This window comes from Natator depressus, chromosome 14 (assembly GCF_965152275.1).
Source record: "Natator depressus isolate rNatDep1 chromosome 14, rNatDep2.hap1, whole genome shotgun sequence".
Lineage (NCBI taxonomy): Eukaryota > Metazoa > Chordata > Testudines > Cheloniidae > Natator > Natator depressus.
The window spans coordinates 20,247,305-20,261,972 of record NC_134247.1 but is presented as its reverse complement, the minus strand read 5'-3'; the positions used below and the strand labels follow the sequence as shown (position 1 = coordinate 20,261,972).

Genomic DNA, 14,668 nt, shown 5'->3' with positions numbered 1-14,668 from the left:
GAAAAGGAGTACTTGTGGCACCTTAGAGACTAACCAATTTATTTGAGCATGAGCTTTCGTGAGCTACAGCTCACTTCATCGGATGCATACTGTGGAAACTGCAGAAGACATTATATACACAGAGACCATGAAACAATGTGGGGGGGCAGAGGGTGAGAAAACCTGGATTTGTGCTGGAAATGGCCCAACTTGATTATCATACACATTGTAAGGAGAGTGATCACTTTAGATAAGCTATTACCAGCAGGAGAGTGGGGTGGGAGGAGGTATTGTTTCATGGTCTCTGTGTATATAATGTCTTCTGCAGTTTCCACAGTATGCATCCGATGAAGTGAGCTGTAGCTCACAAAAGCTTATGCTCAAATAAATTGATTAGTCGCTAAGGTGCCACAAGTACTCCTTTTCTTTTCACATTTATTGTGAATACAGAAAGGATCCTAGTAAGCAGTTAATTATAGCTATAACATTCCATTCAATTTCATATTTATTCACACATTCATTCATACACACACACAGGTTCTGCAAGGTTGTTATCATAGTTACCAGCCTTGAAGTTGCTTATGCCAAGCCACTGGCCAGGTGGCCTGGACATGAGGGAGCAGGGCCTTGTCAGATGCTCATCTGATGCTCCTGGAAGTTGGTTTGCAGAATCAGACCCCAAAGTTCTCACTTTCTAGAGTCCATTTATATAGGAATTTCTTCCTATGCCAGGTCTATGGGAATTGCTTCATCATGCTGTTGCTGAATCAGTCAGCAGATGGCACATTCCTGACGGCTCCGTGCTGCTAGATGTTATCTTGTTCTTTGGTTCTCCCATTCTTGAGGCTGTTGGGTGGATTCCAGTCTGCCCTCCGGGGGTCCTCTGGTTATTTCCACTTGACACCTTCTTCAGCCGATAGACACTGGATTCTTAGGCTGGCACCTCCCTGATCATTCAGTTATTATCCACACCAAGCATCCATCCACATACATCCTCTATCTCTATTTTAATCACAGTTGTTAATACAACAAAAGGGCGGGGAGCCTCTGGGTGCTGTTTCTGTTGTTACAGAGTATTGCTTTGAGTCTCTCTCTGTGTGAATTGCTTTGAGAACAGATTCTGTCTTAGAATGTACTAACGCAATTAGCAGCTTGCAAGTTTCACACATAGAGGGAGAGAAACAGTACCAAAAACCAAGAGACCTCTTAATTAGTAATACCCTGGAATTTAAACTATGGGGAATCAAACTCATTTGTGATTTTAATAAAGAACTTCTTTAATATGATCCAACAATGGACCCTCTTATTAAAACCCCAGTAGCATGTATCTCCTTGCTGCCCCTGCTGCCACAATACTAATATTGATCCACAACCTAAGTACTGGCCAATGCTTCCACCTCAGACACTGAATGTGTGTTGGAAGGAGCAGTTTCCTCTGAGGAAGCAGAAGAGGCAGGAGTCTTCTCATCAGCATCCCCTGCTTTGATTATTCTGATGGAGTTTTCTTTCTTCGAAAGCCAGAAAGCAGGGTAGAGCGGCTCAGCAAATTCACACTCAAACTTGTGTATCAGAGTCATGGTGTCCAAGGTGACACCATAGAAGGACAAAGTGCCCTTGGGGTAGTCCAGATAGACCCCTATCCTGTTGAACGTGTCTGTTTTCAGTGGCGTCTCCACATCACTGTGCCACGCGGAGAACCCCTTGCCATGCCACTGGATGCTCCAGGAGAAGTTATTCCCCGAGATGCAGCTGTTGCTTTCTGACCCCTTCCGGTCAATGCTTTTGTATGTCATACCAATGTAAACACCGGCTCCGCTTATTTCAGCCTCAAAGTAGTAGCGACCCATGTACAAGCTGTTGTCTGACAGCACCTGGCGCCAGTGCTCAAATCTTTCAGGGTGATCTGGGTAGGAGTGTTCCCAAGGCGTGGTGTTAGTCACTTTGTGGTTGTCCTCCAAGAGCCTGAGATATCTGTGGGCTGTGACTGGGTCAAACATTAACGGGCAAGTGTCTAAATAGAAAAGAAAATTGTTACTGAAATGGCTAACGTGGCCTCTCCAGTGAACACTCTCCATGTTGTTTAGCCCAAGATATGAGCTATGGATCCTACTCCACTACTATACATACTCCATTAGCTGAGCATCACTGGGCAACTGAATACCTTTGTATAGCCCAAGCGATTGTCACCGGGATTGAAAGAAGCTGTGGCCATGCTCATGTTTCAGCCGATAACAATTAAGACAACTGAGAGACAGATAATCCAAGATAAACTACATAACCAGGTCGCTCTCTAGAAACCTCTTCCAAACTCCCATTCCCCTCTCCCCCACGAGCCTCATCTGCTTTAGAGTCATTAATTCCAATACTTACACTTGAGAAAGTCACTCCTAGTCTCTGGATTTGGAGCTGATATGCGGTGCCTGGATGGTACAAGTGCAGACACCATCGTTTTGATCCCACAGTCCTCTTCAACAACAAAAAGACAGTTAGTATTCCCACGGACCACAGGCTGAAAACTGCTGTTCTATGGTAACAACAGACTTTCACGGATCCCTTAGACACACTCTGCAACCCACCCAGGGGTCCGCAGGCCATGGGTTGAAACCCACTGCACTGCTGTAACACAAGTGACAATCAATAATAATGTCACTGTGAAGCTGGCGTGGATGAGAATCAGGATGAGGCCCACTGAATCCTGGCCTCCTGGGACTTTGTGTAAGCAGTGAGGGGAAACATGGTGTAGAGAAGTCAAGCACAAAATGTCACCTGTGGAGCCCTTCTAGGTGGCTTGCAGAGCTACATCTGTCTCAACTATGGCTAGGGAATACATCTGGTAAGTTACTCCAGCCTAAAAGCAGTAGAAGGGCTGAAGAGCGGATTGGGTATCTTAGTGCCTCAAACCCACGAAAAGGGCTGCGCTTAACCCCACATCTCCTCAGACATGCCTAGTCTTGGTGCCTGCCTTGCCTCTTGCACTCAAGTGTCAGGGAGTAGGGGTGAGGTGAAGCTGAGACTTATTCAGTGCAATGGTCAATGCCTGGTGCTTGATTGTATTTGTGCAGACGCATGCACAGCAGAGTGCAACAGCTTCGCAGTTCCTGCTGCACACCACCCTAGGAAGGGCACTCTTGGCTGGCGTGGCACAGTCCAGGTCATTTTTAGGGCTTTGTGATGCTTCTCTGATCAGCTAAACTCAAAACACAAGACCCACTCTGTACCCTAGGGAGCTGTTTCCTGTCCTTCCTTGCCAGGTGTTTCGCTGGCATAAACCCAATCTTACTCAAGCGTGCAGAAATGGGAGGGAGAACAAACCCAGAGAAGAACAGAATCAAACTGCAAAGCAACCGGTGGAGATGAGAGCAGTCAGGCCTGCAGGTCAGTGCCAATAAAAGAAAAATCCTTCATTCAGGGAGAGTCAATAAACAGCAAGATAGAAAACAGGAGAGGCGAGACTATAAGAAATCAGCAACAGCTATCACATTGTACCTACTAAAGGGCAGGACTGAAATCACGGGGGAATGGGAGAAGCAATAGCTTGAGATGACAGAGGTAAATTTCTATGCATGGGCTAGGATGGGTGTGTCACCAGCTCTACGCTATTACTAGTATGAAAGGAATCTCCATGTGACTAGTTAAGCTGTCTTTCTGGCTGCTTTGCACTGCCAGAGATAGATAGATCATGGAGGATAATTGTGGGCAATGTTTATAGAGCATTTGGAGATCCCTGGATGGAGAGCAGTAGAGAAGGCCAAAGTATTATTATTAAATTGCAGTACTCATTTATTCCAGAAAAAAACCAGATTTGCTGTAAATGCTACAACTTGTATGGAGTTAAAACCAGCTAAATCACCATGGATTCCACAGCTCCCTCCTCTGTCCATATGTTTCTCAAGGAAATAACTTCAGTCCTGAGGTGGCTGAGTTGATTCACATCAGGAAAGAGCCTGGTTTCCTTGTTGTCACCTCCAGCTCATAACTGACTTTGTGTCAAGACTGCCAGCAAGGCAGGATTGATGCTGTGGCCTTCACACATGCTCTAAGCAGGCAGAGATCGCACTAGCGCCTAACAGCAAATAGCCTTTGCTTTACTGGGGAAACCAGGAGTGACTACATATAAACAAGTGGAATTGACTCAGCTGATAATGTTAATGCATGGGAGGGTGAGGAATTCAGCTGGATTGTGTCAGACTCATATTGCTTATCAGATTTCTATTGTGGACTAAAAAGGCATTTGGATAGCAACCTAGGTAATATCCAGGCCTTTTCACACAGTAAATCATTAACTGCTGATTGAGGTGGATTGATCATTTGAAAGAAAGAGTGGGACAAAGTTAAATAGTGAGGGGAGGGGGCAATACCTGGAATGTTTCTACATTCTGCTTGCTCTCTTTTCTAATCACAGTATTGTGCTTAAATAGAAACATCACCCCCAACACACACACCCCTTAATCAGCCCACTTTTCCCGCATGCTTGGACATCCAGTAAAATCGCAATCTCTACATCCCAATCTGTTACCATAGGAATCAGTGTGTGATGTTGCAAATCCAGCATGATGATCTCATTGCACACAGGAAGGATTGTCTGGTGGGTTTCTATTCCTGACTCTGCCACTGTGACCTTGGGATTGTCAGTTCCTGGGGGCCCGGGAAGCCTGCATTTTTTTTTATTTTACAAGGCCTTACTTTATTGAAAGAGGATAAGAAGACACTACCACAGGGCAGGTCCAAGGTGGAAGCACAGCAGAGGGCATTTCTGACAGTAGCAGAGCACAGTTCCTTGCAAAGCACTGGTGAAACAGGGCAAGGCTCTGAGTGCAGACAGAACAGAAACTGCCTTGGTGAGTCTGTGTACAAAATGCTGATGGGTGTGCTGTACACCTTAACCAGAGGGAGAATCCAAAACCCCCTGGAGCAGGAGTCGCTGAACATCATGGCTTGGAGACAAAGCAAAAGTTCAAGAAAACACAACCAGGATGCCAGGACAGGAACATACACCCACAAGCAAGGATTAGAACAGAGCTTCCTTATTTTGCAGAGAGTCTAATGGAACAGGATGAAGGTAGAGATGAAATATTGCAGAGAATCTGTACAGCGCATCAGACAGTAACAGGGGATGAGGGATTAGTATAAAATAGGACTGAAGTACAACACCGAGAGCTACTCAAATGCACTGTATGGTGTATACAAAATAGAAGAGTCTGCCAAAGATGGTCCAAAGACATTTGGCCCTTCAGAGCCCAGGACCGGCTTAGGAGGACAGTCCACGCATGGCACAGAGAAGCATCATAGAATCATAGAATATCAGGGTTGGAAGGGACCTCAGGAGGTCATCTAGTCCAACCCCCTGCTCAAAGCAGGACCAATCCCCAACTAAATCATCCCAGCCAGGGCTTTGTCAAGCTTGACCTTAAAAACTTCTAAGGAAGGAGATTCCACCACCTCCCTAGGTAACGCATTCTAGTGTTTCACCACCCTCCTAGTGAAAAAGTTTTTTCTAATAGCCAACATAAACCTCCCCCACTGCGACTTGAGACCATTACTCCTTGTTCTGTCATCAGCTACCACTGAGAACAGTCTAGACCCATCCTCTTTGGAACCCCCTTTCAGGTAGTTGAAAGCAGCTATCAAATCCCCCCTCGTTCTTCTCTTCCGCAGACTAAACAATCCCAGTTCCCTCAGCCTCTCCTCATAAATCATGTGTTCCAGTCCCCTAATCATTTTTGTTGCCCTCCGCTGGACGTTTTCCAATTTTTCCACATCCTTCTTGTAGTGTGCGGCCCAAAACTGGACACAGTACTCCAGATGAGGCCTCACCAATGTTGAATAGAGGGGAACGATCACGTCCCTCGATCTGCTGGCAATGCCCCACTTATACATCCCAAAATGCCATTGGCCGTCTTGGCAACAAGGGCACACTGTTGACTCATATCCAGCTTCTCGTCCACTGTAACCCCTAGGTCCTTTTCTGCAGAACTGCTGCCGAGCCATTCAGTCCCTAGTCTGTAGTGGTGCATGGGGTTCTTCCGTCCTAAGTGCAGGGCTCTGTACTTGTCCTTGTTGAACCTCATCAGATTTCTTTTGGCCCAATCCTCTAATTTGTCTAGGTCCCTCTGTATCCTATCCCTACCCTCCAGCGTATCTACCTCTCCTCCCAGTTTAGTGTCATCTGCAAACTTGCTGAGGGTGCAATCCACACCATCCTCCAGATCATTTATGAAGATGTTGAACAAAACCAGCCCGAGAACTGACCCTTGGGGCACTCCACTTGATACCGGCTGCCAACTAGACATGGAGCCATTGATCACTACCCGTTGAGCCCGACAATCTAGCCAACTTTCTATCCACCTTATAGTCCATTCATCCAGCCCATACTTCTTTAACTTGCTGGCAAGAATACTGTGGGAGATGTGTCAAAAGCTTTGCTAAAGTCAAGGAAGAACACGTCCACCGCTTTCCCCTCATCCACAGAGCCAATTATCTCGTCATAGAAGGCAATTAGTCAGGCATGACTTGCCCTTGGTGAATCCATGCTGACTGTTCCTGATCACTTTCCTCTCCTCTAAGTGCTTCAGAATTGATTCCTTGAGGACCTGCTCCATGATTTTTCCAGGGACTGAGGTGAGGCTGACTGGTCTGTAGTTCCCAGGATCCTCCTTCTTCCCTTTTTTAAAGATGGACACTACATTAGCCTTTTTCCAGTCGTCCAGGACTTCCCCGGATCGCCATGAGTTTTCAAAGATAATGGCCAATGGCTCTGCAATCACATCCACCAACTCCTTTAGCACTCTTGGATGCAGTGCATCCGGCCCCATGGACTGGTGCTCATCCAGCTTTTCTAAATAGTCCCGAACCACTTCTTCCTTCACAGAGGGCTTGTCACCTCCTCCACATGCTGTGCTGCCCAGTGCAGTAGTCTGGGAGCTGACCTTGTTCGTGAAGACAGAGGCAAAAAAGCATTGAGTACATTAGCTTTTTCCACATCCTCTGTCACGAGGTTGCCTCCATCATTCAGTAAGGGGCCCACACTTTCCTTGAATTTCTTCTTATTGCTAACATACCTAAAGAAACCCTTCTTGTTACTCTTAACATCTCTTGCTAGCTGCAACTCCAGGTGTGATTTGGCCTTCCTGATTTCACTCCTGCATCCCCGAGCAATATTTTTATACTCTTCCCTGGTAATTTGTCCAATCTTCCACTTCTTGTAAGCTTTTTTGTGTGTGTTCAAGATCAGCAAGGATTTCACTGTTAAGCCAAGCTGGTCGCCTGCCATATTTACTGTTCTTTCTACACATCGGGATGGTTTGTCCCTGTAACCTCAATAAAGATTCTTTAAAATACAGCCAGCTCTCCTGGACTCCTTTCCCCCTCATGTTATTCTCCCAGGGGATCCTGCCCATCAGTTCCCTGAGGGAGTCAAAGTCTGCTTTTCTGAAGTCCAGGGTCCGTATTCTGCTGCTCTCCTTTCTTCCCTGTGTCAGGATCCTGAACTCAACCATCTCATGGTTACTGCCTCCCAGGTTTCCATCCACTTTAGCTTCCCCTACTAATTCTTCCCGGTTTGTGAGCAGCAGGTCAAGAAGAGCTCTTCCCCTAGTTGGTTCCTCCAGCACTTCCACCAGGAAATTGTCCAACCCTTTCCAAAAACTTCTTGGATTGTCTGTGCACCGCTGTATTGCTCTCCCAGCAGATATCAGGTGATTGAAGTCTCCCATGAGAACCAGGGCCTGTGATCTAGTAACTTCCGTCCACTTCATCCCCCTGGTCCGGTGGTCTATTTAGCAGACTCCCACCACGACATCATCCTTGTTGCTCACACTTCTAAACTTAATCCAGAGACACTCAGGTTTTTCTGCAGTTTCATACTTGAGCTCTGAGCAGTCATACTGCTCCCTTACATATAGTGCAACTCCCCCACCTTTTCTGCCCTGCCTGTCCTTCCTGAACAGTTTATATCCATCCATGACAGTACTCCAGTCCTGTGAGTTATCCCACCAAGTCTCTGTTGTTCAAATCACATCATAATTCCTTGACTGTGCCAGGACTTCCAGTTCTCCCTACTTGTTTCCTAGGCTTCTTGCATTTGTGTATAGGCACTTGAGATAACTCGCTGATCGTCCCTCTTTCTCAGTATGAGGCAGGAGCCCTGCCCTCTCGCGCGTTCCTGCTTGTGCTTCCTCCCGGTATCCCACTTCCCCACTTACCTGAGGGCTTTGGTCTCCTTCCCCCTGTGAACCTAGTTTAAAGCCCTCCTCACTAGGTTAGCCAGCCTGCTTGCGAAGATGCTCTTCCCTCTCTTCGTTAGGTGGAGCCCGTCTCTGCCTAGCACTCCTCCTTCTTGGAACACCATCCCATGGTCAAAGAATCCAAAGCCTTCTCTCCGACACTACCTGCGTAGCCATTCGTTGACTTCCACGATTCGACGGTCTCTACCCAGGCCTTTTCCTTCCACGGGGAAGATGGATGAGAAGACCACTTGCGCCTCAAACTCCTTTATCCTTCTTCCCAGAGCCACGTAGTCCGCAGTGATCCGCTCAAGGTCATTCTTGGCAGTATCATTGGTGCCCACGTGGAGAAGCAGGAAGGGGTAGCGATCCGAGGGCTTGATGAGTCTCGGCAGTCTCTCCGTCACATCGTGAATCCTAGCTCCTGACAAGCAGCAGACTTCTCGGTTTTCCCGGTCGGGGCGGCAGATAGATGACTCAGTCCCCCTAAGGAGAGAGTCCCCGACCACCACCACCCACCTCCTTAGACTAGACACCTCCCCGTATGTGCTTCAGGTACTGGGTTTTGGGCAGCAGGCATTTTATCAGGACCTCACTTTTGCCATCTGGTGACAGCACTAAAGTGTTCACAGAGAGAGAGAGAGAGAAAGAGAGAGAGAAAGAGCTCTGTAAACATACATTTAAACAGCTGCAAGGCAGAGGATGAGACTCACCTTCCTTTGCAAACTCCTGGAGCTTTTCCTTATAGGTGGTTTGTACAAGCTGTAGCAAGAGTTCTGTTGACTCTGAGATGACCCTTCTGATCCCTGACAGTTTATCTTTGAGTCCAATATAAACACTGGGAAGCACGTCATCCCCTGTGTTCTTCTTGAGCTCACAATATTCCTGCCAAAAAAAAACAGTTCTATTTTTGCTCATTTCCTCATATATTTGGCTGATTTTGTACCAGATCCATCTCACCATGAAGTTACTAGCAAAATCCAAATTGACTTTAGTGGGAGCAGACTCTGACCCTTTCCATTCCATTGAAGCCCTGAAGAACTTAAACTCATCTGATTCAGGAACCTATATTATGGGAGATCCTTAAGATCAGGCTGAAAATGAAGTTCACCAGATAAACTTTATGATTGTAAAGCTAAAGCCAAGGAACAGCAATCTCTGGACCTCACTACAAGCTTCCCTGTACTCTGAGGGCATTAGAAAAAGAAGACCAGGGTCATAAAATAATGAAGGAAACAACACACCCAGCATTTATAATGAAATTACAGTGTTGTTGGCTGTAGGCTAATAATACATCTCAGTCAGTTCCAGGGAGAATGAAGAGAAGTCTTAGCAACTTCTAGAGATAAAGGCGTAGGGCAAAGTTCTATCATCTTCATCCAGAGCTTTGCACAGTTTAGGCTCAAACAATGTGGCCTTTAGAGATCTGAAACATTTTCCTTCTTTAAAAACAAAGGTGAAAAAATCTCACCCTCTCTCTCCTCCTAGATTTCAGAGCACTTTAGGGCTGAGAGGCACTTTGACAATCCCAGTCTTACACTCCACAACTCAGGGAGGGTCAATCAGTTCTGAATTTGGAGTCAGAATCTTCATTTCAGGTTACAGGAGATGCAGGCCGGTTCTAATGTTCTTAGAAGGCCTGGCACCATTTTTCAATTATAAAATAGCGCAATGCAGTCTGATCGTACTGCACACTTGACCTGAACGCCACAAACCAGACACTTATCTACAGACACACCATCCCCCAGGTCTTTATAATGGAAAGGCAGAGGTGAAAGTAAGCCGGTACGGTCCGGTACGGCGTACTGGCAAGAGCCAGTATGCCGTGCCGGACTGGACTGACTTCCCCAGGCTGGTGCTTTAAAGGGCCCCGGGCTCCCCGCAGTGGCAGGAGACCCAAGCCCTTTAAAGAGCCGCCCGAGCCCTGCTGCCGGAGCCCCAGGGTAGCAGCAGCAGGGCTCCGGCGGTGATTTAAAGGGCCGGGAGCTCCGCTGCGGTAGCGGTGGCTGGAGCCCTTTAAATCGCCCCTGAGCGCTGGGGCACCCAGCTGCCTGTGCAGCTGGTAGGTCCCGGGGTGATTTTAAAGGCCCCAGGGCTCCAACTGCAGCTGGGAGCCCCCGGGCTTTTAAATCTTGATTTAAAGGGCCTGGGTATTTAAAGGCCCCACCTCTTCCGGTTGAGGCCACGCCCCCCTGCTCAGGACTCCAGAGTACCAGTAAGTCCTTTAAGTTACTTTCACCCCTGTGGAAAGACCTTGTCCATCATGCTACCTTAAGGAACAGGATGTCACTGGTGTGGAGGGCCATCTTCTCCAGCCTGAGTTTATTCTCTTCCATGGCAGCATGCTTGTGCTCCAGATGGATCTTTATCCCGTTGGCTTGATTCACTGCCACGTGCTCCTTCTCGTCTAGAAATGCCAGTACATCTGAGTGGGCCATCTTGACAGCTTCCAAGAGCTCCCCAAACTGCCCGGACACCAGGTTCTTCACTTCGGAAATAGAACTCTACAGGGACAAAAGCCACCGCTGTTACCTTTTCCAACCAGCCTCGCCGTGTCGCCATTGCACCTTCCTGGCAAATGCATCAGGATGTACAAACAGCATTTTCTAATCACTGTGGAGATGCCTCCACAGTACAAAGGCAGTGACAGCAACAGCTAATCAGTAAATCCAAACCAAGGAACTGGAACCCATGGCCCTGTTTCCAGCAGATCCTGGTCTCTTCCCCTATGCCCCAACACACGTACATACACACAATCTGAGAGCAGTTTAGGGCTCTTAGGTTTTGACTGACTAAGGATCATAGCCAGGGAAATACCCTTCTGTGACAGAAAAGTTAAGTTAATTGGACCTGTGGAACTGCTGGATGCTGTTAAAAGGGCAACCTGTAATCCCAACCAAAGTTGTAGGAGGTGGCGAGTTGACCCAGGAAGGGGATGGCATTTCTTTTCAGAACAGAGAATTGGAAGGATGAAGGAAAGCATGCCCATGTAGCACTGTGTCTTCCCTTTCATTGTGTTATGGGGTTAGATCACAGTGAACCATAGGCCTGAACCAGTTATGCATTGCCCATACATAAGAAGACCAGCTATCTCAGCTCCTGGCTATGGAGGGACTTGACACCAACAACCCAACAGCAAGCCTTCTCAATGCACAGTACTGATACCCCAGTTAATCCCCATCATTTATTTATAAGTCGGCATGGAAGGATTCGATTTTTATTGGTAGGTGTCAGTAAAGATTGATTTCGCCGTACGCACGCAAACCGGCAAAAAAATATTTCCATCAACAGTAATCAAAATTCACAGACAGGCACAGGAAGAAACATTCTGCCTGAGCACGTGGCAGAGTTTGATTTGAGGATATTGACTTTGGCTATTTTGAGATGTGATGCTGACAATTTGTGTTGTAATGGTTATCAAGCTTTCATTTTTTGAATCTCAACATCCACTGTCATGAAACAATTATTGTTTGACCCTCCCCACTGATGGACACCCCCATAACTTCCCACAACTGTGAACATTTAAATGAATAAAAAATAAAAATGCTTAAAAATAAATATGAACACAGTCAGCTGAAATTATAAAATGAAAGTAAAATTCTGCCAAGCCTATTTATAAGGCTGGTGGCCAAGTTGCAAAGCACTGAGACTTACTGTGGAGAATTGGGCAGTTGGGGGGGGGGGCTCTCAAAGTACCAACAGAGAGGGGAGAAAATCCACAGGAGGAACACCTCTGTTCCCACAATGAGCTTCCCATGCGACAAAGCACAGCACACACAGAAACGGACATGGAGGCACTTCCAGTGGATAATTGAGAAGGTAACACAGTCATAGGCACCGACTCTGTGGGTGCTCCGTGGGTGCTGTTTGGTGGTGGGAGGGACGGGGGAGGAGCGGGAACCTGGCGCGCTCAGGGGAGGAGGCGGGGAAGAGGCGGGGCTGGGATTTGGGGAAGGGGTTGGAATAGGGGCAGGGAGGGGGTGGAGTTGGGGTGCGGACTTTGGGGTAGGGGTTGGAATGGGGGCGGGGCTGGGGGCAGAGGGGGGTCGAGTAGAAGTTGGGGCCTATGAACACAATGAGAAAACAAACAGGATCCCTTCTCATTATTGAAGTAGGACAGGTATTGTATGGCACAGAGGATGCAGCCCCGCCTGCACTGGGGCTGGAGCCCTGCTGCTGGAAATGGAAATAAGGCATAACTTCAATGAATCACAGGGTAAAATTCCACCCTGATTTCTACTCAACAGTCCCTGGGGGGAAAGTACCATGTGGCCTCATGGAGAGGTTACAGGATCTCTCCAGCAGGATGGCTACAACCAGGCTGACTTGGATCGTCTCCATACCTCCTTGTAAATCAAACAAAAACCCTCATTCTCCCAGATTATCAGAGTTGAGGACCAGCTCCTCAAAGGCATTTAAGCCCCTAACTCCCATTTCTGCTCAGACTGCCTACAAAGAGGTGAGTCAGAGCCAGTGGCTGTTGATCTGAGAATTCATCCAGAAATAGAAACTGGACTCAGACCAGCAAATTATCTCACAGAGGCTATCAGGAGGTAACGACTTTCCCCTAGATTTGAAGCAGCCACCTAGAAATGAAGGGCTTCATCTCTCATTAGCCATGTCCTGAGGGTTGGTTCTGGAATTACCATGAATTGCCATGCAGAAAAGTAACATCAAAACAGTGCTACCCGAGGAAGCAGCTGCAGAGGCTGTACCATGGAGTGAAGTCTGCGGGTTTACGTGAGTATTATGGCCCCAACACAGGACAATTTCAAGAGGGTAACAATTAATATGATTAGTCCGCTTTTCTAACTGTTGAAACGTGACACTGCTCTTTGGAAGCCCTGTGGAGATGTGACTCACCAAAGATGCTTCACACAGGCAGCTGGATGATATCATCAAACAACATTTCTGGGTGGATTCTCCACAACAGAAGCCGGCACAAAGCTGACCCTGCCCTGGAATACTAAATCTTTTGGCATTTGCAAGTGTTCCCTTACGAGATGAACAAACCCACTTGGATTAAAGGCAAAGCAGCCCAAAAATCTCCCCCGCAATTCAAAACAAGCCTGAAATTTGGTGGAGTTTTTCAGCTTTTGACTGTTGTGCATTTTAATTGTCACGTGGCCTCTGGACGTTGTGATTCTACCCAGGCTAGGACCCCACTGTCTTTTTATTGTCACTTTTCAGGGTAGTACTGCACTTCAAGGCTGGAGGGGAGTTTGAGCTGTGAAGTTGAGATGTTATCTGAGATTGTCCAAAGAATTTGGGATTCAGTATCTCAGTGTAACCCCTAAGTGAATGTTTACTACAGGTTCCATTCTGTGCGCAATCCGCAGAGGAAATGAGTTAGTTACAGCCCCATGTAGGAAGCTTTAGTTGAGCTGTTGCAGCTCTCTGAGCTCCCAGTTCAATCTTTGGTGTCAAGCTGTTTTTTATGTAATAGTTAGTGGGCTCGATTCTCAGTGGTGTAAATCTCTCTTTCTGAGGTATTTATCTGGTCCCCATTACCATCATGTCTGAGCACCTCACAATTTTTAACATATTGCTCCTCACAACACCCAAGAGGCAGGGCAGTGCTATTCTCCCTATTGTAAAGGTGGGAAACGGAGCCAGAGGGAGACTAAGTGATTTGCCCAAGGTCACACAGGAAGACTGTGGCAGAGCAGGGAATTGAGTCTCGGGTTAGTGTCCTACCCACCCTTCCATCCAACCTGCCCCATTGGCATGTTATTGTCTTGCTTCTCAGGGTTTTTAATGGAATGTGAGTAGCAGCTTATGACCAGAGAGGGGAGAGCATGCCAGCGGCATGGAACAGGCATGGAGATGTCTGCGGATGACAGAAACATGGAGGCTGCATACACTTCACACATAAAGGAGTGTAAGACCATTATCCAGGCTCCCGTTAAATATCATACAACCATTTTCATTCCATTATTATGGGTTCAGTTTAATCTGAGGAGGAGAAATAACCCAAGTTCTGTCCTTACCACTATAGACTGTGTATTATTCTGCAGCTTGACAATTGCGTTTTCAGTGGACTTCAGTTTCCAGTCGTACTCTGCTTGGGTCTGCAGAAGTTCTCTCTGTGAATGGATGAAGCAGATGTTAACAATCCACTCTCCCAGTGACCAAACAGGATAGCAGAGAGAGGGGGTTTTATGAAACTCTATAACTGATTTTTGGTTACCCAAAGCAGCCAGCTGGAACCCGCTCCACTTCCCACAGACAAGAGCAGTCCACAGACTCACAACACTCTGGACATTTTTATTAGCTTCTGTCTGATCTGGGGAGTGTGTCATTTTTTCCAGCAACACAATAAATTAGAAAATTCTGTCTCTGCAGCTCCTGCTACCTTTAGCACCTGGGAAAGTCTATGACAGCAACAGAAACAGCAAATAAAACATCCTTGGTCACACATGGCTGCAGTAAATAAGCCCTAAGAAGGTCAGTCATCCAGAGCAGTG

General features: G+C 47.1%; 1 protein-coding gene across 3 annotated transcripts in view; it reads right to left on the bottom strand.

Moving 5' to 3' along the window:
- Window positions 1–361: 361 nt before the first annotated feature.
- TRIM16 (tripartite motif containing 16) overlaps window positions 362–14,668 on the bottom strand; it is a 105,132-nt gene continuing 90,825 nt past the window's right edge. For 2 of the 3 annotated variants that reach the window (XM_074970649.1, XM_074970647.1), the window contains exons 2-6: window positions 14,192–14,287; window positions 10,472–10,705; window positions 8,915–9,086; window positions 2,350–2,445; window positions 362–1,990 (exon numbers count right to left, since the gene is read on the bottom strand). In XM_074970649.1, coding sequence (XP_074826750.1) covers window positions 1,353–1,990; window positions 2,350–2,445; window positions 8,915–9,086; window positions 10,472–10,705; window positions 14,192–14,287 — 1,236 coding nt within the window. In that variant the 3' untranslated portion in view covers window positions 362–1,352. The remainder of the gene's footprint in view (window positions 1,991–2,349; window positions 2,446–8,914; window positions 9,087–10,471; window positions 10,706–14,191; window positions 14,288–14,668) is intronic. The other variant, XM_074970648.1, reaches the window with a different exon arrangement.